General features: G+C 41.2%; 1 protein-coding gene across 2 annotated transcripts in view; it reads right to left on the bottom strand.

Moving 5' to 3' along the window:
- Positions 1–24,818, bottom strand: part of ddx42 (DEAD (Asp-Glu-Ala-Asp) box helicase 42) — an 80,981-nt gene that overhangs the window by 8,478 nt on the left and 47,685 nt on the right. For both annotated transcript variants that reach the window (XM_060848691.1, XM_060848692.1), the window contains 5 exons: positions 23,454–23,501; positions 21,413–21,510; positions 13,435–13,711; positions 4,921–5,022; positions 2,042–2,166 (listed from right to left, as the gene is read on the bottom strand). In XM_060848691.1, the coding sequence (XP_060704674.1) occupies positions 2,042–2,166; positions 4,921–5,022; positions 13,435–13,711; positions 21,413–21,510; positions 23,454–23,501 (650 nt within the window). The remainder of the gene's footprint in view (positions 1–2,041; positions 2,167–4,920; positions 5,023–13,434; positions 13,712–21,412; positions 21,511–23,453; positions 23,502–24,818) is intronic.

The following is a 24,818-nucleotide window of genomic DNA, read 5'->3' on the forward strand; positions in this document are numbered from 1 at the left end:
TCCCCACAGCCCAAATGGCCTGTTTCCACACTGTAGGGATCCTATGATTCTATAAAACCAGGAAATGGTGGAAGTGATGAACAGGACTGTTTTCACACAGTAGGTCACTGGGGAAACTTTCTAAATGTGAAAGTCAAGAGGAGCAAGGAAGGATTGCATTATCACCAGCATCAGGGAAGTGCTGCGAAAAATATTAGAACCAGTCTCCAGAATCAGATGATATGTATCTTAAGGTCATAGAGGAAGGATCAGAGATGGTTACAATATTCTAGAATTCCTCAAATTCTTGAACAGCAGATTGGAAAATTGCTAATGTAACATTGCTAATTCAAGGAAGGCGAGAAAAACAAAAAGAGTGTGAGGTAGACAAATAGAACGGCCGAAGAGAGGGAGGGACACAGACAGACTGGAAAGAGGGAAACAGGAGGAAAAGGAGATAGAGAGACAGGAGAAAAGGAAACAGGAAGGTGTGAGGTGGACAGGAGACAGGAGGGAGGGAGGGAGGCGGAGAAAAGGAGACAGGAGACAGGGAGGCGGAGGAAAGGAGACAGGAGGGAGGCGGAGGAAAGGAGACAGGAGGGAGGGAGGGAGGCGGAGAAAAGGAGACAGGAGACAGGGAGGTGGAGAAAAGGAGACAGGAGACAGGGAGGCGGAGGAAAGGAGACAGGAGGGAGGCGGAGGAAAGGAGACAGGAGACAGGGAGGCGGAGGAAAGGAGACAGGAGACAGGGAGGCGGAGGAAAGGAGACAGGAGGGAGGCGGAGGAAAGGAGACAGGAGGGAGGCGGAGGAAAGGAGACAGGAGGGAGGCGGAGGTAAGGAGACAGGAGACAGGGAGGCGGAGGAAAGGAGACAGGAGGGAGGCGGAGGAAAGGAGACAGGAGGGAGGCGGAGGTAAGGAGACAGGAGGGAGGGAGGCGGAGGAAAGGAGACAGGAGGGAGGCGGAGGAAAGGAGACAGGAGGGAGGCGGAGGTAAGGAGACAGGAGGGAGGGAGGCGGTAAGGAGACAGGAGGGAGGGAGGCGGTAAGGAGACAGGAGGGAGGCGGAGGTAAGGAGACAGGAGGGAGGCGGAGGTAAGGAGACAGGAGGGAGGCGGAGGTAAGGAGACAGGAGGGAGGGAGGCGGTAAGGAGACAGGAGGGAGGGAGGCGGTAAGGAGACAGGAGGGAGGCGGAGGTAAGGAGACAGGAGGGAGGCGGAGGTAAGGAGACAGGAGGGAGGGAGGAGGTAAGGAGACAGGAGGGAGGCGGAGGTAAGGAGACAGGAGGGAGGGAGGAGGTAAGGAGACAGGAGGGAGGGAGGCGGTAAGGAGACAGGAGGGAGGGAGGCGGTAAGGAGACAGGAGGGAGGGAGGCGGTAAGGAGACATAGGGAAATTGCTAGAATCGAATATTAAGGTAGTCATAACAGGATGCAGAGAAAATCATAATTGGATCAGGCAGAGTCAACATGGTTCTGGAAGAAGGAAATTGTGATTACTAACTTCAAGGTTTTTTGAATAAGTTATAAGCAAGGTGAAATAAGGGGGAACCTGTGTACTTAGTTTTCCAAAACCTAAATTTGGTGAAGTGTCTCATCAATAGTTTCTACACAAGTTAAGAGTTCATGGTATAAGTAATGGATAAAAGATGGGTAAGGTAACAGGAGTAGAAAATGGGAAAAAGGGAACTTCTCAGCTACATTTCAGATTTCCTCCCTCTTGGAGAGCTGCTAAGAGAATTACAAAAAAGATAACATTAACTTTGTTCCCCTCTGTACAGATTTGCCTGGCCAGCTGAGTTTCCCCAGCTACTTTAATTTTCATTTTCAGCATCCACGTTACTTGGTTTTCATTTGAGAGAAGAAAAAGTGTTATCTGGAATAGTAAGCCTTTTAAAGAGGCCTAGGAGACAAACCTAAGATAACTGAACATAGACCTTGGCTGATAGGCTTAGTGGTCTGAATGTGCTTACATATTTATATCTTAAGCACATTTTAAATCTTTCAAATACAGCAAAGAAAGTTCGGTACCAGTGAAACAAATGGTTTGCAATTTGCATGTACCTGCATTGCTAGGTCCAATAATTCTTTGGAAACATACTGGTTGGCTCCTTCCAAATTGCGAACAAGATCTCCAGCGAAATTACTGTCTTTGCTTGTCATCAACGTATATGCAACACCTTTCTCTCCTGAATAGGGAGAAACAGAAAAAAAATGTGGCAGATTAAAATATCCTTATAATGAGGCTAGATTTAAATGATTGAGTGAGGAGGTGGTTTAGGGAGGGGAATGCATTCTCGTTCAAAACAAACTTCTATTTAAATAATGCCTTTGAAGTTCACAAAATATCTTAGGGCCCGTGAAACAAAAATAGATATTGCTGGAGAAGCTTAACACATCTGGCAGCATTTGTGGGAAGGAGAGTTAATATTTCGAGTCCAGTGACTCTTTATCAGAACTCTAAGTGGCTAGGAGAATGCTGAAGCTGAAGTTGGGGAGTGGTGTGAGGAAAGGGGAGCAAGTGGGAGGATAGTTGGAGATGGAGTCCAGAGTGAGAGAGAGATATAAAACAGTATTTCTTCTTCAGTTTTTCTTCTAAGAGCCAAGAGTAGGAGAAAATGGGTTGCTGTGCTGAACGTAACCCATATAAGAAGGTAACCCATATATAAGAGACATGAGAGTATGTGAGAATGGGTGACTGTACTAAAGCAACTCAAATCATAACAAGACTTGGTGCAGAGTGGATAAATATGGAAGGACAAAGTCAGGCTCTAGAGTTATTAAACTTGATATTGAACTCTCGAGGTTGCAGGGTCCCCAAGCGGAAAGTGAGATGTTGTTCTTTGAGCCTGCGTGGAGGCTCGCTGGAACACTGCGACAGAAATATTGCCATGGGAACAAGGTAGCGTATTGAAGTGGCAGGCAATTGGAGGCTTAAGAGACATTTCAGATCTCCAGCATCTGCAGTTCTTTGTTTTACTTACAGTCACCAAAATGAAGACAAGCTTTGCAGCTTATTGTGCACAACAAAGTCATGCAAAAATAGAAATTACAAGTTAATCTGCTTTGCTGATGTTACATGAGGAATACACATTAGTGGACAGGGGACAACAGGCACTGGTTGCTTTTACTTCCTTTTCAATGTTTTATCCAAAATGAGCAACTTCAATAATGCAGCACTCCCTCTGTACTGCAATGAATTGTCATCATATGTATTAGCATGGTACAAGTGAGCCATGCCGATATAATGGTCAGGCTTTCGAGGTCAGGTACCTTCCCATCCATTACACTGGGAGTCGGCTCATCTTTAAATCAGAAGAACTGAAGGTTCACTTTAGAGACTGGAGAAAAATATCTAGGCTGATGCTTCAGGTGGTGTTTTCTTTTGGATGAAAATTTAAACTATGCTTTAGTTTACCCGTACAATATTCTATGGCATGATTTGAATAGCAGCAGGGAAGTTCTTTCCAGTGTCCTGGCTGATATTATCTCCTGTACCAGCAAGAGATCACATCCTTTAGTTAACCTATTGCTATTCGCTAGAGTTTGTTGTGCACAAGTGCTATTCATTTGTTGACATGACAATAGTAACTACATTTCAAATTGACAACCACCTTTAAAGGCAAGGTGGCACATTCAAATAGGGGTCAGTAAGCTGATTTCCAAAAGCACTGAAGTCACTGCAGTGCTGGCGTTTCACAGTGATCCTGTGGTGGGGAACAGCATGTAAGGTAGACAAGAAGTGGAATGCTTTCTTAAGGGACTTGCTAGGGTAAGTGCTGAGAGGATGTTTTCCCTCATGGGAGAGTCTAGGACCGGAGGGCATAGTCTCAGAATAAAGGGGTGCAAAGTTAAGACTGAGATAAGAAGGAATTCCTTCTCTCAGAGAGTTGAGTGTCTTTGGAACTCCTTGCTGCAGAGAACTGTGGGAGCAGACCCTTTGTGCATATGTGTACATTTAAAATGAGATAGACAGATTCTTGATTAGTAAGGGATCAAGGGTTATGGAGAAAGAGAAGAAAAGTGGACATGAGAAAATGTGAATCAACCATGATCTAACAGAATGGTGGAGAAGGTACAAAGGGCCAAACACCTACTCCTATGCCTAGATCATATGTTCTTAAGCAGAGTACCACGAAACATTCAGTGCAGCTGTAAGCAAGGTCAATGGAAACACACAAGCAGTATTCATTTTGTATAAATGATCCACATTAGAGTTCAGGAAACAAACCCAGGAACAGTACTGGTTTGGTGAAGCTCACTGCTTGTGAAAAATTAGAGTTGCGTCAGAGTTATTGCTTGAGTACAGTTTCTAAGAATCCGGGGAGCATAATTACTGGAAAGGAAAGTGAACCAGAGAATAAACAGTCATTGAGGCAGTTTTGGCAAAGTGGCATTCGAGGGAGTTTTTAAACCAGGTTGTTAAAAGTGAAGACAATTTTTATGGAGCTTTAATGCGATAAAATGACCGGTGGAGGGATGAGACTGAAAAGGAATCACTGTTTCTCTATAACCTTGCTGTAACAATACAAATTAATTTTTATATATGTTCACCTACTTTACTGCTGATGTTTGAAATGAATTAGAAAAAGATCCTTTAATTCTGCAGCTTACTATGAAACAGTTACTGCTGAATTTATAGAATGATGCAATGTTTGAAAGATGTAAGGAAAAATGATTGAAAAGCTGTTGGAAGATATCTAGTACAAAATTTCTGAAGTGAACAACCTGAAAATTGTAGAAAAACGATGAAACTGAACTGTTACACTGACCAGAATTCCATGCTACTTGGAGAATTCTGCTAAGCTAGTATTAATAGAGTCTATGAAGTGCATATTCACCCCTCATGATAATTCCTAGACAATGCAAAATAATGCAGATTTTTTGAGTCTTCGGCTGGACATTATGTTACATGCACACTGCAAAAGTTAACACCTGCTTACCTGCTCTGCCAGTACGCCCAATTCTGTGTGTGTGTGTATCAATATCACGAGCCACATCATAATTAATCACTGTTTTAATGGACGGAATATCCAAACCACGTGCTATGAAAACAGAGCAAAGAGATTATTCTAACAACATCAAAATAGGCAATATTGAAAAATGTTCAGCACCCCAGAACAATTACAAACCTTGTTTTTTTTTGCATAGGGTGTGTATTTCAATACTGTACTGAACACTTTGATCATCTATTTATACCATATGGCAGTATTTCACAAAGTACTAACTTTTATTCTGCCCCTTCTTGGAGGCAATGTTTGGCATTGCTGGGTTGGCTACTTGACAAGTACTAATTCCTTATATGCATTTCAGAGTAGAGGGATTCTGCTCTTGGGACTAAGGGTCTGAACTGGGAACACAAGACATATTTTCAGTTTGCAAACTAATGGTATTAGTGCTTGGTTTAAACTAGAGTGAATTGGAAACCTAATGAGGAGACATAAGAATGGGAAACAAAGTTAGAAATGAAAGATAGAAAAGTAGCAAGCAAAAGTGAAGGCAGAGGAAATAAGGGCTAGCAACAAATATGGCAACTGTACCTAAAGTAAATTCACAAGTATTAAAAATTGACAAACCTAAAAATACTATATCAGATTGCTTGGAACACTCACAATAAATGCTTTATTAAAAATGAAATTAATTGTAATCCCGTATAATATTATTTTGATTACATAGATATGGCTGTACAGCGACTCGGGCTGGGAGCTGGCTATCCAGTACTATTCAAAATTTAGCAAGAACAGGCAAAAGATAAAGGGAGATGGGATGGTGTTATTATTAAAGGATGAAATCAATGTGATTGTGAGAAAGTTATTGGCTTGGAAAACTTAGATGTAGAATCAGTCTGGATGGAGCTATGAAATGCTTCTAAGTAGTAAGGTAGGGACAGCATTTAGCATTAAACAGGAAATTAGAGATATGCATAACAATGGTGATTTCAATCTATATATAGACTGAGCAAACCACACCAATAATATGGTGGTGCAATGTGTACAAGATTTGTTTTTATGCCAGTATATCGAGGAACCAACTAGGGAACAGGCTATCTTAGATTTGGTTTTGCATAAAGAGAAAGGGTTAATTAACAACTTGTTGTGAGAGGTCCTTCAGGGAAGAGTGACCATAATTTTAAGAATTCTTTACTTGTATAGAAAATGATGTCCAATCTGAACCTAGAGTCCTAAAACTAAACACAGGAAACTATGTGTTTGAAGATGAGAGTTGGCTGCAACAGATTAGATAATTCATTAAAAGGCATATTGATGAATGGGCAATGGCTAATAGTTTAGGAACAAATGCATGTATTTCAACAGTATATAGTCCCTTTGGATACAAAAATACAACAAAGTATCCAATCACAGCTAACAAAAGAAATTAAGGATTGTATTTGATGCAAAGGGCAGTACATAAAGTTACAAAGCAGAGTAGCAAAGCTGAGGATTAGGTGTGTTTCGAATTCAGTAAAGGAGGACCAAGAGATTGATGAAGAGGGGAAAAAAAAAGAGTACATGAGTAAACTTGCATGGAACATAACAGTAGATCTCAAAAGATTCTCAAACAATGTGATAAGAAAATTAAGCAAAGATAAGTGTAGGTCTTTTACAGTCTAAAATGGGAGAACAGAAATAGAGAAATGGCATCTTAGAACGAAAGTAGTTGTTTGTCTTCAAAGACGACAACACATCATCCCAAAATTTTAAGGAAGCCAGGGTCTATTGAGAAGTATAAACTGAAGGAAACTGGAAATAATAAAAAGAAAGTGGCGAAATTAATGGGACAGAATAGATCTCCACAGCCTGATGATCTATAACCCAGGGATACTCAAGGAAGTGGCCATGGACATAATGGATGCTTTGGTTGCAATCTTCCAAAATTTTGCAGCTTCTGGCACAGCCCCTGCAGATTGGAAGGTGACAAATGTAAGAAAAAAGTGAGTGAGAAAACAGGGAATTACAGACCAGTCAACATTATTTCAATAGTAGGAAAAATGCTAGAATCTATGATAACGGTTGGGTTACAGGACACTTCGTAAGCATCAAGGGGTTTAAACAAAGTCAAAATGAATTTATGAAAGGGAAATATTGTTTGACAAACATATAGGAGTTTCTTTTTGAGGATATAACTAGTATAACAGATAGGGGACAAACAGCGGATTGGTTTATTTGGATCTTCAGAAAGCTTTTGATAAAGTCTCTTGCAAGAGGTCAATATACAAGATTAAAGCAGAAGTAGATTGAGAGTTGGTTAGCAGACAAGAACAGAATAGGAATAAGTGGATCTTTTTCAGACTGAAGGGTGGTTTCTCTGGGGTACCACAGGGGTCACTACTTGGACCCACCTATTCACAATATATTTCAATTTTTTGAAAATTTCTCAGTTTGTTGAGGTCACAAAACTAGGGGGAATTGTAACTAGTGAAGAAACAACAAAGAGGCTTCAAAGTGATTTAGACAAATTAATGGATATACATGGTAGTATAATGTGGATAAGGTGGGAAAAACAAAACAGCCGAGTACTATTTAAATAGGGACAGATTAGGAAATTTCCTTGTAAACCAATCACTGAAAACAAGTACATATGGTGCAGGTGCAACATGCAATTTGGAAGGCAATTGGTACAATGACTATCTTGCAAAGTGTTCAGAATACAGGAGTGAGGAGGTTTTGCTGCAACTGAACAAGGCCTTGGGAAGCCCACACCTGAAAGCGGTGTGTAGGTTTGCTCTTCTTACATACTTGCCATAGAAGGTGTACTACAAAGTTCACCAAACTGATTCCCGGGATGGCAGGCATATTGTATGATGTGAAGGTGCCGGTGTTGGACTGGGGTGGACAAAGCTAAAAATCACATGACACCAGGTTATAGATCAACAGGTTTATTTGAAAGCTTGTAGTTCCAAATAAACCTGAACTATAATTTGACATACTGTATGAAGTGTCAACCTGGTCTGCATTCACTGGACTTTAGAAGAATGAGAGAAGATCTCATTGAAGTGTATAAAATTCTGACAGGACTTGACAGATTGAATGCACTGATGATGTTTCCTTAGACTGTGGCAGGAGAAGATGCAAAGACACATCAGAAACTATTTGGGCAAGTTAAGTGAGTGGGTAAAAAATTGTCAAGGAATATAAAGTAGAGAAAGTGGAAACCTTGTATTTCTCCACTTTGGTAGGAAAAATGAAAATAAATGGAGTGTGTTTGGGAAATGTTGAACCTCAAATGGACTTGGGTAATTCGTGTTCATGAGTCACCGGAAGTTTACACCCAGGTACAGCAAACAATTAAAGCAAATTGTATGTTAATGTTTTATATATAATTAATTCATGGGATGAGGTCATCAATGGTTAGGCCAGCATTTATTGCCCATTCCTCATTGCCCCGTGGCAGTAAAGAATTAACCACATGGGTCTGGAGTCATGTGCAGGCGAGACCAAGGTAAGGATGGGAGATTCTTTCCCAAAAGGTTATAAGTGAACAGGTAGGTGTTCCGATAATCAACAATGGATCCATGGTTATTATTAGACTCTTAAACTCAGATTTTTATTGAATTCCAATTCCATTATCTGCCATAGTTTTAAACCTGAGTCCCCAGAACATTATTTAGATCTCTGGATTAACAGTCCAGTGATAATATCACTAGATTGCTGGCTCCATTTTATTACTGAAGGATATATGTATAGAGGGTGAGGATATCTTTTTGCAATCATACAAAGCCTTAGTGAGTGCTCACCTGGAGTACTGAGAGGGGTTTTGGCCTCCTTCCTTAGGGAAAGGCATACTTGCCAAGAGAGGGAGTGCAACAAATGGTGACTCAATTCATTCCTGTGATGTAGAGGTTGTCCAATGAGGAAACATAAAATAGACTGGACCTTTACTCTCTCGAGTTTAGAAGAATGAGGTGATCTCATTCAAGCATGAGAAATTCTTGCATAGCTCAACAGGGTAGATGAAAGATGCCAAGAGCACATTTTCCCATGACTGGAGACGTCAGTTGTTGGGTGGAGGGTGGAAATGGGGATCTATAGCTGCAGACGAGGTTTCAGAATAAGAGGTAGGCTATTTAGGACTGATCAGGATGGACAGTTTTTGGAATGCTTCATCCAGGGGGCTGTGGAGGCTCAGTTGTTGAGCATGTTCAAGACTGAGATGGGTAGATTTCTTTGCATTACAACCATTACGGGATATGGCAATAGTATAGCAAAATAGTGACAAGTTTGATCATCAGCCGCGATCTCACTAAATTGAAGAGTGTGGTGCTGGAAAAGCACAGCGGGTCAGGCAGTATCCAAGGAGCAGGAGAGTTGGCGTTTTGAGCATAGGATCTTCATCAGGAACGAAGGGGTAGTCCAAGGGGGCTGAAAGATAAATGGGAGAGCTGTGGGATGGGGAGGTAGCTGGGAATGCGATAGGTAGATGAAGGTGGGGGTGAAGGGGATAGGTTGGAGAAGTGGGTGGAGCGGGTAGGTGGGAAGGAAGATGGACAGGTAGGACAGTTCAAGAGGGTGGTGCTGAGTTGGTGACCTCCAGATACAACTCATCACCCAACACCATTTCCACCAACTACAAACAGGCCCAATCACCAGGGATATACTTCCCTCCCCAACCCTATCTATGTTCTGTACAGACCATTCCTCCGTGACTCCCTGTTAGGTCCATGCACCCCCATCAATTCACCCTCTACTCCTGGCACCTTCCCCTCTCACCGCAAGAAGTGCAAAACCTGCGCCCACATCTTCCCCTTCACCTCTGTTCAAGGCCCCAAAGCATCCTTCCACATTTGACAGAGATTTACATGTACTTTCACACGTAATCTACTGTGTCCACTGCTCTTGGTATGGTCTCCTCTACATTGGGGAGAAAGGACGCCAACTTGTAGAACATTTCAGAGAACAAAGTTAAAAATCACACAAACACCAGGTTATAGTCCAACAGGTTTAGTTGGAAGCACATTAGCTTGCTAGTGTGCTTTCAACTAAACCTGTTGGACTATAACCTGGTGTTGTGTGATTTTTAACTTTGTACACCCCAGTCCAACACTGGCATCTCCAAATTTAGAGAACAAGTCTGGGACACAGGCACTAAATAACCACACTGCCCTGTGGCCGAATACTTTAACTCCCCCTCTCACTCTGACAAGGACATGCAAGTCCTTGGCCACCTCCACTGCCAACCTCAAGCCACCTGACACTTGGAAGAAGAACTCCTCATCTTCTGCCTTGGGACCCTCCAACCACACAGGAGATTTCACCAGTTTTCTCATTTCCCCTCCCCCCCATCTTAACCCCAATATAAACTTTCCAATCCAGCACAATCCTCTTGAACTGTCTTACTTGTCCAACTTGTTTCCCACCTATCTGCTCCACCCTCCTCTCTGACCTTCCCCCAACATTCCCCCCCCACACCCCAACCACCAAACCCCTTCCATTTATCTCTCAGCTCTCTTGGGAGAACCCTCATTCCTGATTAAGAGCTTGTGCTCGAAACGTTGACTCTCCTGCTCCTCGGATGCTGCCTGACCTGCTGTGCTTTTCCAGCACTAACCTCTTTGACTTTGATCTCCAGCACCTGCAGTCCTCACTTTGTCCTAGATGATCTCACTAAATGTCAAAGCAGGTTTAAGGGACTGATTGACCTTCTATTCTCATATTTTTTTACATTCTTATGACACAAAACTTGGAAACATAGTAAACAGTAAGGAGAAAAGGAACAGATCTCAGGTGGACACCGTTAAATTGATGCAATTTAAACAAATATGCTCTGGTAATTATGTAAGAATGCGGGGAAGCAAAATCAATAGAGAAGCAAGGGTACAAAAGTAAGTAATTTATTCTAAGCTCTAATGTGACACTGATTAGGTTTTAGCTGGAGCAATGTGTTTAACTATAAGCATTTCAAGGCCTTCGAGATAGTACATCTCTGATTTACTAGAATGGCATCAGAAACGAAGCATTTCAGAGATTTTGTTTTTTTTAAGAAGGTTAAAAGAACATTTTATAGAGGTGTTTGAAATACTTCTGTCTGACATAATTCTATGATTTTATGTGAATGAAATAATGCTTTGTAGTTTAAGATAATTGTAACTGACGTCTGACTGGAACTAGCTCAGTGCTGTGGAAAGACCAGAGCTATTTGTCACAGCAGATTCACATAATATTAATGTGAGATACTGCCGTGAATGAACATTTAACACATTTTTACAATTTAGTTCAATTAGTAGACTATAAAACTCAAGAATCAACAAGATCGTAATCACACCGTGGAGAAAAAGATATTCAGTGAGTTGTTCTCAGCTCATTAAGCTGTCTTTCCAACTAATTCCATTACGACAATCCAACTAAGCACTTCAAGGACAGCTAATTGAAGCATTTTTAAAAAACGCAGCAAAGTACTGTGGATGCTGAAAATGTGACACAAAAGCAGAAAATGCTGTAATGTACAACAGGGTATGATAAAAAACTGAAAAGTTAACTCTGCATTTTGCTCCAGGCATAGGATTGGCATCAGTTATTTGTGCTTAGTCTCTTTATAATCATTAAAACTCCTTTTGCTTTTTGTGTGATAGAACCCTTGTTCTCTATACACCCTCATTTTACTTGACGGAGGAGCAGTGCTCCGAAAGCATATGATTCATTGGACTAAATCTGTTGGCCAATAACCTGATGTCATGTGACTGGACTTTTGTTGAACACTGGCACTTCCACATCACACTAACTTTTGTGTAACCTTTCCTTCAGTTCCACTGGTTCCTCTGCCCTTTAACAGGAGCATAATACCCATCAGTTTTCCATCTCTCTTCTGCTCTAATTGAGATATAGGAGATCATAGAATTCCTACCATGCAGAAAGAGGCCATTTGGCCCATCGACCCACCTTCCTATCAGCATCCAACCCAGAGCCCTACCTACTCCCATAACCCCACATTTACCTGATTAAGGCACTGACCTCCACATCCCTTGACAATTTAGCTTGGCCAATTCACTTAAGCTGCACATCTCTGGACTGTGGGAGGAAACCAAAGCACCCAGTAGGAATCCACGCAGACACAGGGAAAACATGCAAGCCCCACAGAGACATTCATTCAAAGGTGGAACTGAATCCAGGTGTCTGATGCTGTGAGGCAACAGTGCTAACCATGCGGCCCAAAGATGATAAAGGGGACTGAAAAAAATACACGTGGAAAGGATGTTTCCTCACATGGGGCAAAGTCGAATGAGAGGTCACCATTTTAGGATAAGGTACAGTAGATTTAAAACAGCAATGAGTAGAAATTATTTCTCTCAAAGGGTTGTGAATCTGGGGAATTCACTACTCCAGAGTACGGTGAATGCTGGTATCTTGAGTAAATTTAAGGAGGAAATAAACAGATTTTTAATTGGTAATGGGTTGAAAAGTTACGGAGAGCAAGTGAGGAAGTAAGGTTGAGGTCGAGATGAGATTAGTCACAATCATACCAAATGGCAGAATAGGCTCCAGGGAGTCCTAGTTTGAAGTTGTGAAGCAGTATAAGATTGGACTCAAATCAGTAATTGTTTAGCTTTCCACATTTGCTGTCAGATGTTTCTCTAACACTTTGTTTTCATTTTATTTTTAGATTTTTTAAATCATTAATTGTTTACCAGGTTAGCCAAGTCAAACTTCAGTGGAGTTCAAGCTGCTTTGCAGCTGCTACTACTGACACTCCTGCTCCTTTACAAACAATAATTGCAAGATGAAAAAAATCATAGTGTTCAAGGAGATCAAGTTGTGCCCTTTCCATGCAAGTTAGCAATGGAACTTTAGACAGATTTCATTGAAGGAATAATAACCAAGTGCTGAAGAAACTAGCACATTTATTTTCAAATGTAGGAAATTGTTTGGCTATTTTACAATTTATTTAGGGCCAGGAACTATCAGTTGAATTAACAATCCTGCTTGTTCAATCAATAAACTGCACGAGACTAACACACTGACTATATTCATAGAATATCTACAATGTAGAAACAGGCCATTCGGCCCATTGAGTGCACAGTGACCCTCTGAACAGCATCCCACCTAGATCCATACCCACTACCCTATTGCTGTAACCCCGCACTCCCATGTCTGATCCACCGAGCCTGCATATTCCTGGACACTATGGGATGCAATTTAGCACAGTCAATTTACCAAACCTGCACATCTTAGAACTATGGGATGAAACTGGAGCACCTAGATGAACCTCCACAGTGACAATCACCTGAGGATGGAATCGAATCCTGGTCCCTGATGTTGTGAGGGAGCAGTGCTAACCACTGAGCAGCCCATAAATGGTGAAAATTACAGTGATTCATTTACAAGTGTAAGTAAAAGCCCTAACATTGCAGTATACATTTTGTCGTTCCACTTGTAAAGCACTGGGTAGGCATGGCAGAAAACATCCGAAATGGTAATTTTGACAAATGGCGACAATTAATTCCTCTTGGGTAGGGAAACACTCACCTGCTACATCTGTAGCCACAAGAACAGGAATTGTCTTCTTCTTGAAGTCAGAAATTACTTTGTTTCTTTCGCTCTGATCCATGTCACCATGTAACAGCCCAACAGTGTATCCCTCCTGGTTTAAATTGGCAGCAAGCTCTTCACTATTAGCTTTCTTGGTCACAAAAATCAGAACACTTCCTCTCGATGACAACTCTACCAGCCGCCTCGTGAGCCAGTTCCACTTGTCAGGACCAGCTACAAGAATCTCCACGATCTGAGTAATATCCTCGTTGGCCTAAATCAGAATGAATATAAGGTTGGTGAGAGACAAGCACGAATAGCCATGTGGAAATAGGTTGTATTGCCAATTACAATTAAACATCCGCGGTTCAAGATTGATCTGACAGAGGCCAGGCATATGCTTTCCTGTTCATTTGCATTTCAATTTGTACATCTCAAAACCCCAACACGCCGTTAAGAGTCATACAGATGTACAGCACGGAAACAGACCTTGGTCTAACTCGTCCATGCCAACCAGATATCGTAAATTAATCTAGTCCCATATCCCTCTCAACCCTTCGTATTCATATACCCATCCAGATGTCTTTTGAATATTGTGATTGTACCAACCTCCACCACTTCCTCTGGCAGCCCGTTCCATACATGCACCATGCTCTGCGTGAAAAATCAATCCTTAGGTCCCTTTAATAATTTTTTCCCTCTCACCCTAAACCTATGTCCTCTATTTGTCTATTTACCCTATCCATGCCCCTCATTATTTTATAAACCTGTATAAAGTCACCCCTCAGCCTCCAACACTCCAGGGAAAACAGGCCCACCTCAAACCCTCCAACTCGGTCATCATCCTTGGAAATCTTTTCTTAACTCTTTAAAGTTTCACAACATCCTTCAGATAGGAGGGAGAATTGCACACAATATTCCAAAAGTGGCCTAAACAATGTCCAATACAGCTGCAACATGACCTCCCAACTCCTATTCTCAATACTTCCTTTTCATAGCATCACTGCAGTGTGGAAGCAGGCCATTTGACCCAACAAATCTTACTCTCCAAATAGGATCCCACCCAGACTCAATCACAGAGGTAAGTAAGAACTACAGTGGTGAAATGAGGGTACATGTTAGCCTATATCAACTGGGAAAAAATTAGAATAAAATGTAAGAACTGGGGGGAATTTCTAAAATATGTTCAGGGGAAGATCATTAAAAGAAAATCATAGGAATAGAAGTAGGAGTAGACCATTCAGCCTCTGAAGTTTGTTTGGCCATGGCTGTTTAGAATGTAGTTTCAATTCCATTTACCAGCCTGCATTCATAACCTTAACTCCCTCGCAGATCAAAAATTTGAATGTATTCAAGGCCAAATTAGACAATGGTCAAACCACCAATGATCTTAGAAACTTCTAAAGATGAATAATCCTCTGAGAAAACAAAATCCTCCTCGTGTAAGTTTTTAAACAGACGGTGCCTTATTTAGAAACTGTATCCCTAGTTTTTGATTCTTCAATACATGGCAGAATTCTCAACAACTTTCTGTTAAGGCCCTCAAAATCTTGCATGCTTCCTCATTCTTCAAACTTCAATGAGCATGACCAAACCTGCTGAAACTTTTTTTTATATAAGCCTAATGCCTATTTCTCATGTTTCAGCCTAGTGAACCTCTTTCAATTTGCTTCCAATACAATTATATCCCTTCATAGAAAAGGAGACAAAAATTGTAGGCACCACTTCAAGTCCGGTCTCATCAATGAATGCTATGAAAAATTGACTGCTCCACACTCCAGCCTGCTTTAAATAATTCTACAGAGGCTGGTATCCAGTCAGAAAGTCACCCTTTACTTAAACGTGCATAGTAGCTGACACTGGTCTGGCATCCTCAGAGGTAGCTCTTAGAATAAACAGAACCTCCGACATTATTGCTTATACCAATCAGCCAGGGTTCCCTTACTGGGCCAGGTTAACAGCCCCAATCAGGGAACTCATTCTATTAGTAAAAAGTGAGGTCTGCAGATGCTGGAGATTAGAGCTGAAAATGTGTTGCTGGTTAAAGCGCAGCAGGTCAGGCAGCATCCAAGGAACAGGAAATTCGACATTTCGGGCACAAGCCATTCCTGATGAAGGGCTTGTGCCCGAAACGTCGAATTTCCTGTTCCTTGGATGCTGCCTGACCTGCTGCGCTTTAACCAGCAACACATTTTCAACTCATTCTATTAGGTCCATCTGGCTGATCGCATTACACTCACTACACCTTTTGCAATAAAGGCAAACATTCCACAAATCTTCTTAATTACTTGCTGTACTTTCATGCTAACTTTTTGTAAATCATGTACAAGGACAGCCTTTCTGCAGTAATTGTATATAAATATACTAAATAATGAATACAAATAATTTGAGTCTTCTTGCCAAAAAGGACAACCACTCATTTTTCCCCACATCTTTACTCCATAAATAAAATTTTAACGACTCGGTTAAATCTAACTTTATCACTTTGCGAATTCTTTGTATCATCCTCCTCCTGAGAAATACATTGTGTACCCATCTTAAATACTAGCTTTGCTACTTTGATTAATTAAACCAATATGATCATCCAGTATTCTTCAAGCAACTTTCATATAAACTCCCAATATTTCTTGATTAATACTTTGTCCTAAGGCATAACTACTGTAAGGAACGCTACAAAAATACTCACCATTGATTTTGTTCCTTTGTTATTTCTCATCCCCACCGAAAATTATTCAACTTCTTGATCTTCTGAACCAAGATTATTTCGAACACCGTTGCCAACAGATCTATCCTATTTCCTTTCTCTCCTTACTGTCCTTCAGAAATTTCTCTTAAATCTGCAAACCTTAGTCTTGACCACATGTAACCCTGTCTCTGAAGTGGCTATCATTGTCATATTTAGTTAAAATTATGCCATCAATTATTCCATACTGTTATATTTGCTCCACCACTCAGGTAAAGAGCCTTTAATTTCATATTTTTACCATGTTTTGCTACATCAGCAAATAAGGTTAGAATGTTGTTTCTTGTGAGCTGTTCCCTTCCTATCATACCATGGTTGTAATAATCATATTGCTATTGCCTTGGAAAACTCTAACTTTGCAAATCTCTCCTCATAAGAGCGTCTTTTGCAAAGTGAAGAGTCATAGAGCCTTCAGCACAGAACAGGCCTTTTGGTCTATCAAGTATGTACCAATCTATCCACACTATTCCCACTTTCCAACCCATTATAAAAGCCTTAAATGTTATGACATTTCAAGTGCACAAACATATTTTTTTCTTGAAAGGTTGTGATGTTTCCCACCTCTATTATCTTTCCAGATCAACATCACTCTCCAGGTTAAAAATGTTGCTTCAAATTCCTTTATACCTCCGGTCTTTCACTTTAAAATTATGCCCCTCATTAGTGACCCTTCAACTACAAACAGCTGCTTTATAACCACCCTGCCAATGCCCCTCATAATCTTATACACCTCAATAAGATCCCTCTTCAGTCTTCTCTGCTCTACAGAAAACAACCCAAGCTTAACCAGCCTTTCTTCCTAGCTCAAATGCTCCAACCAAAGCAACATCCTGGGGAATCTTATATGCACCCCTTCCAATGCAATCACATCCTTCCTATTTTGTAGCTTCCAGAACTACACACTCTGCTCCCACTGTGGCCTAACCAAAGCTTTGCACAGCTCCAATTCCCTGCTCTTATAATCTATGACACAACTGATTTAGGCAAGTGCCCCATATGCCTTCAAAACTATGTCATTAACATGTCCTGCCTCCTTTAGATATCTGTGGACAAGCACTGCAAGATCCTTTGTTCTTCTGAATATCCGAGTGCCCTGCATTCATTGAATACTCCCTTGTCTTGTTACTGCTTCCAAAGTGCAATACCTCACAAGGTTAAGTTCCATTTGCCACTGATCTGACCAAATGACCAACCAATCAATATCTTCCTGTGACCCAAGACCTTTTTCCTCAGTGTTAACCACATGGCCAACCTTTAGGTCATCTGCAACATTTCTCCCAGCTTCCCCACCACCACCACCCCACCCCACCTCACCCCATATTCTCACTGTACTATTTACAGATGTATATCACAAACAATAAGGAACCCACTACTGCTATCTACTCTACTTTTGCCTCTCATTACCTTGTACACCTCTATCAATTCACCTCTGTTCTTTCTTCTCTCCAGTGTGAAGTGCCCGAGCTCACTCAACCTCTCTTCATAAGACATGCCCTCCAATCCAGGCAGCATCCTGGTAAATTTCCTCTGAACCCTCTCTAAAACATCTCCATCCTTTGTACAATGAAGCGACCAGAACTGGACACAATATTCCAAGTGTGGTCTAACTTGACACTAGGCTTCAGTAACTCAAACAGCCTTCTATAACCACTGTCTGTCTCCTGTCACTAAGCCAATTTTGGATCCAAGATACCCTAGATCTCTTGTTTTATCAGTCTTTCATATGGGACCTTGCTAAAGGCTTTGCTGAAATCAATGTGAAATACATTAACTGCACGACCTTTAGCCGCACATTTGACCGCTGGCTCTAAAGAAAGGCAAATTTATAAGACATGACCTTCCAGTGAGAAAGCCGTGCTGACTATCCTGAATCAAACGTTGCCACTCCAAGTGGAGATCAATTCTCTCCTTCAGAATTTTCTCCAATAGTTTCTCTTCTACTCATGTGAGACTCACTGGTTTGGAATTCCCTGATTTATCCCCGCCACCCTTTTTGAAAATACCATATTGCTGTCCTCTAGTCCTCTGGCATCTCCTGTGACTGAAGAGGGTAAAATTTGGGTCAGAGCTCATGTAAGTTGTCTCTCGTCTCCCAAAGTAGTGGGACTAAATTCATCTGGATCTGGAGGTTTGCCCATTTTTAAGCTTGCCAAAAGTTGCTACCCAAGTTGATAGGTTGTTAAGAAGGCGTACGGTGTGTTGGCTTTCATTAAAATGGGAACTCAGATTAATAGCCGTGAGGTTTTGCTGCAGCTCTATAAAACTACAGAGCAGTCAAGGAGACATCTCCGAGGAGGATGGCTGGAGGCAGACTCTTGGCGAGTTGGCAGTGCTGGCCTGGTCTGGCAATCGAGTCAGGGACTGCTGGTTGCCACAGGCCCAGGACAGGGGCTCTTGGCGAGGCAGCAGTTGCAGTATGGTATGCCTGGAGCCAGGACTCTCTGGTTTGAGAGGGGTGGGGGAGGGCTGCTGAGTGTGGGTTCAGCATGGGACCCAGCATCGATGACGTAGGCCCAGCGGTGAAGAGAAGGCACATAAGAGTGGCAATTCCTACGTTGGAGGCAAGGCAGTGGAGGAGGGGTAGCAGCTCTTGAACTGGCTCAGGATTCTCTTTCAACTATATATTTTATTCTTTTCCTTCTTTAATTATTCAAAATGGCACCAGATTGTGGCAACTGTTAAAGCTTTTCACTGCATTTTACTTTATTAGTCACTGTAAAATGCAAGTCACAATAAATCATTCATTCAATTTTGGCACGGTCTTTAACAGGTTATCAAGGAGGACTTTGCAGGGTTTAAAAGGCTGAGTATGTTATTATCGTTACAGGTGTCTGAGATGTTTATTCTCCTTCTGAGTGTTTTTAGAGGCCAATATATCTAAGTGTCCTACTAGGCTATTTCAGAGGGCAGTTAAGAGTTAACCACGCTGTTATTGATCTGGAGTCACAAAGGACACTTGTGAACCAAATATGTTTTTACGACAATCGACAATGGCTTTACTGTCATCATTTGACTTTCAATTCCAGCCTTTAACTGAGTTCAAATTCCACTATCTGCTGTGGTAGGATTCAAACCTGAGTCCCTCGCACATTAACTGGATCTCTGAATTACCAATCCAGCAAAAATACTACAATGCCATTGCCATTGTGCATCATCAAGGGGAGTTTCTCTGCAAACATATCCATGTTTCACTGTCATGTCATACATGTCACTAGAATATGGGGTCACTAGACTATGGGGTCACTAGACTATGGGGTCACTAGACTATGGGGTCACTAGACTATGGGGTGCCTGCAATAAATCTGCAAAGTGATCTCGACGTAACTAGTTAAGGCGAAGAATCAGAACTACTCACCTCAAGCCCAATAAATACTCTGGGAGCTATTAGAATTTAAATTCAATTGATAAACTCTGGAATTACAAGTTAGGCTCAGTTCTGGTGACCCTGAAACGACTTTCAATTGATGAACCAGATGGGATTTTGTTATGATGTCCTTTAGCGAAGGGAATCTGCCACCTTACCTAGTCTTACAGACACATGACTCGACCATCTGTGAAATGGCTGACTCTGAACTGACCTTTAAAGTGCAGTCCAAGAGTCATACAACAAAGGGTAACTCATCCACATCAACCAAGTTTCCTAAACCAAACTATTGCATTATGCCTGAATTTGGCCCCTCTAAACCTTTTAAATGTTTTTTAAATGTTGTAACTGTACCTACATCAACCACTTCCTCTGGTAGCTTGTTCTCTAAATGTACCGCCCTCTATGTGAAAAAGTTTCTCCTCATGTCCCTTTTAAATTTTTCCTCTCTCACTTTAAGCTTATCCCTTCCATTTGGACTTTTCTACCTTGTGGAAAAGACCTTGGCTATTCACCTTACCTATGATCCTCATGATTTCATCAACCTCTATAATGTCACCTCTCAGCCTCCTAAGTTCTAGGAAAAATAATCTTAGTTTATCCAGCATCTCCTTATGAATCAAACCTTCCGGTCTAGGTAACATCCTGGTTAATATTTCTTGCACCCTTTCCAGTTTAATAACATCCTTCCTATAGCAAAACGATGGGAATTGTACACAGTACTCCAAATGTGGCCATACCATTGTCTTCCATTGCTGTAACATGATGTTCCAACTCTATGCTCAATGCTCTGGCCAATGAAGGCAAGGGTGCCAAAATTCTTCTTCACTGCCCTACCTGCAACGCCACTTTCAAGGAACTATGTACCTGTACTGCTAAGTCTCTCTGTTCAATAACACTCCCCAGGGCCCTATCATTAACTGTCTAAGTGCTGCTCTGGTTTGTCTCACCAAAACACAATATCTCATTTAACTGATTAAACTCCATCTGGTATTCCTCAGCCCACTGGCCCAGTTGATCAAGATTTCATTATATTCTTAGATAATCTTCTTCAATTTATCATCAATTTTGGTGTCATCCACAAACTTAGGAACTATGCCTCCTATGTTCTCATACAAATGATTTATATAAATCATTTATAGAAATGGACAAGCAAGCCATTCAGCTGAAAGGCTGAATGTTATGATAATTAAAATGCTGACATTGCCAGTGAAGCTCACATCTCACAAACGTTAAAAATGCTGCCTCAGAAAGCAAAGGAGAATAGGCAATTCATATTTTTGCAACTGGAAGGCTTTTTTCTAGTGCGGTTCCACAGTGCTATGTACCAGATTCCATTTGTTTTCAACAATAATTTAGGCTTGGATCTAAGTGGCATGAGTTTGCCATGATTGCAAATGATATAAAAATTGATGTGTTCATATAGTTTCCTTTTGAAACAATGTTAAACAGAAAATTATGAAGGATCTCAGTGAAGGACCATGAGTATCACGGTACATTTCAAACAGTTACAGGGATAAAATTCTCTTGATTCCCCTTTTGTTTCCCCGGGAGAAACACTTAAGCCACCTTTGCTGTCTTTGTGCAGCAGATGAAAGGTTTTCCAGATGAAGGGTCTATACCTGAAATGTCGACTCTCCTGCTCCTCGGATGCAGCCTGACCACTGTGCTTTTCCAGCGTCACACTTTTCAAATTTGTGCAGTAGAGCTTGGACACTCAGTTAACCGAAGATTTTAATATATTAACTCAAGTACTCTGACTCCTATTCAATACATTCCATGACTACAGCTGGGAATAGCTCATACTTTATTGGGTTTAATATTAACATGGAAGATCAAGCCAGGTTCAACAATAAAATGGCCATTACCTCTCCTATGTCTCCCTGCACAACTCGAATAGGGTCAACGAGAATGTCACGAGCCAGCCTCTCAATTTTCTTCCGGAAAGTAGCACTGAACAACAGAGCTGTAAGACAATCAAAATTTAAGAGTATGTTGGTAACATATCTGTGAAATCACACAGCCTGGCTGTGAAACCACTGAAACATTGGTTTCATATGTTTTAACCTCAAGTATGAAAGTGTTTAGCTTATGAGGAATCAGAAAAATCACACACTGGAACTCTGAAAGGAAGTGACTTTAGATGTAAACACTGCTAAACCAAATAAAAATGAATGGATTCTAAGGATTGCTTAAGCTACAACTATGACTGTAAATGCCAAACATAAACTGGTGAAAGGTAACTTCAGGATGTGCAGAGCAGTCAGTCCATAAAGTTGTGTCATGATGGTGCAACTCACCTCCCTACCCCCAAAAGCCTTCCCAGCACCTACAAGGCGTGTAATGGAATAAACTCCATTTGCCTGTTCGAGTGCAGCTTCAACAAAACTCAAGAAGCTTGATACCGTCCAGGACAAAGCAGCTACCACATTCATCAGCATCTATTCCCTCTCCTACTGATGTTCAGTAGCAGGAGTATACAAACTCTACAAGATGAACTGCAGAAATTCACCAACGATCCTTTGGCAGCACCTACCAAATTCATAACCACCAAAAAAAGGCAAGGTCAGGAGATGCACAAGAACACCACCTGCTTGCTAATTCCCCATCAAACCACTCATATTGATGACTTGGAAAGATATCGTTGCTCCTTCAGCGTCACTGGGTCAAAATCCTGGAACTCCCCCGCTAATGGTTCTTCTAATCCAAATGAACTGCAGCTGTTAAAGGAGGGAATTCATCACCACTTTCTCAACAGCAACTAAACATAAGCAATAAATACTGGCTCAGCCAGGTATACCCATATCCCACAAATGAAAAAAGTTCTCAGCCCTGGAATCCTGCAGCACTTTTTAAACATTTATTCTCAGCAGGCAGGCAATGCTGTTAAGTCAGCACTTATTGCCTATAACTTAGGAGTCCCAAAAAGGTGTCATTGGGCCTTCCTGTTGAATCATGGTATGAAATAAAAGAGACAATCTGGTCAGGCCACTTCAGAAGGTAGTGAAGAGTGAACTACTTGGATATGGGACTGAAGTCATTTTTGTGACAGGTGAGTTCAGTTTGATTTTCTGCTTTTCTTAACTTACAATCAATGAGAGACTTCCCTGTCCACAATCTAACAAATAAAACTTGTAATTACTGTGCTGTTTCAAGTTGGATGAGGATGGTTACCTTTCTGATTGAAATAGAGTGTCTTTTTGATTAAACAATGAGGTTTATTACATTACTGCAACCATTTTCATGTTACATGAACATGGCCTATGTTACTCCTATCAGCTCACCTTCGGTCAACCCAGTACAACAAATGCTGCAATGATGAAATCGCTGATCAATCCAAGCAACTCAATCTATCAATGAGTTCACAATAAGCCCAGACAAGCTGCAGAAAACCACCTTTACCAGAGAGCTCTGGGACTCATTGATACACAATCACTTGATTTTTCCCAAGCATTCTATACTTAGTACATGTCATTTCTCAAATTATACATATTCTTAAATGCTACTTTTTCCTGAAAGAAGCCTAATTAGTATCTGAATGAATTATCATAATTGCACCATCTCTTTATGTGTTTCACCTAGGTTCTCAGGACTAGTTTTGAGTTCACCCCCCCCCCCCCCCAATCCGAAACAATTCAAAGCATTCTGGGCCATTGAAGAACAATAACTCAATTTTCCTCAGTACAATCACTGCTATATAGAACAAGCTTGCTAATCTGAACGAGACAGGTAGGAAGTATCTTGTTCGGATAATGGATAACATTGTTACTGGACCTTGAGTTCTTGTTCGGACAGTCCGAAATTCTGATAATTCACGTTCGGATAACTGAGGTTGTTCTGTAAATGGTAAATTTTAGCTAAACTCACACTGGTCACACAACAAAGAATAAATAAAACATTAACACTTACTCTGTCTGTCTGGACGGACATGATTTGCTATTGATCGGACCTGATATTCTGCAAAAGATAAAGACGTTACCATGAGACAATATATCATAAAGTATTTATCATAATCCAGAAAGATTATATTGTGTGTGTATAGCATCAAAACCTGATATTCTCTAAGAACCCAGAACAGTACAGCATAGGAACAAATCCCTCAGCCCTCCATGACTGTGCCAACCATTGTGCCATTCTAATACCATCTGCCTGCATATGGTCTACATCACTCGATTCACTGCCTGTTCATGTGTTTGTCTAAGTTAAACTAAAACATAGCTATCATCTCTGCTTCTACCACTTACCCAGATACCTACTGCCCTCTGCGTAAAAAATGTGCCTCACACATCTTTGAACTTTTTCCCTCTCATCTTAAATCTATGCAACTTTTATTTAACACTTCCACCCTGGGGAAAAGTCTCTGACTATTTATCTAAACTATGCCCTTCATAATTTTGTATATTTCTAATACACCCTATCGCATGGTGGCACAGTGGTTAGCACTGCTGCCTCACAGCACCAGAGACCCGGGTTCAGTTCCTGACTCAGGCAACTGACTGTGTGGAGTTTGCACATTCTCCCCGTGTCTGCATGGGTTTCCTCCGGGTGCTCCGGTTTCCTCCCACAGTCCAAAGATGTGCAGGTCAGGTGAATTGGCCATGCTAAATTGCCTGTAGTGTTAGGTAAAGGGGTAAATGTAGGGGAATGGGTGGGTTGCGCTTCGGTGGGTTGGTGTGGACTTGTTGGGCCGAAGGGCCTGTTTCCACATTGTAAGTAATCTAATCTAATTTAATTCTTGAGCGAAAACAATCCAACTTTGTCCAATATCCTCTCCTTATAGCTAGTACACTCCAATCCAAGCAACATCCTGATAAATATATTTTGCATGCTCTCCATTCCATTAGTATAGTGAACAGAACAGCACATGATACTTCAAATTAACTCTACTAAAGTTTTATAAACCTGCACCATCATTTGCCAACTTTTGTACTCACTCTTATATTTTCATAATGCCTTCTTTGCCATCTTATCACTTGCGTTGTCCCTTTCTTGGAGCTACAGACATTTGTCCCTTGATCACTTGGTATATCAATGCCTCTAAGAGTTCTATCATTTACTGTATACCTTCTTTTTGCATTTGACCTCCCAAGGTTCATCATCTAACAGTTGTCTGGATTAAATTCCATCCCATTTAGTCGCAAATGTACAGCATGGAAACATACCCCTCGATCCAATTCGTCCATGCCGACCAGATATTTCGTCCACCTGCCAGCATCCGGTCCATATCCCTCCAAACCCCTCCTATTCATATATCCATCCAGAAGCCTTTTAAAT

The sequence above is a fragment of the Hemiscyllium ocellatum genome, chromosome 32, assembly GCF_020745735.1.
Source record: "Hemiscyllium ocellatum isolate sHemOce1 chromosome 32, sHemOce1.pat.X.cur, whole genome shotgun sequence".
Lineage (NCBI taxonomy): Eukaryota > Metazoa > Chordata > Chondrichthyes > Orectolobiformes > Hemiscylliidae > Hemiscyllium > Hemiscyllium ocellatum.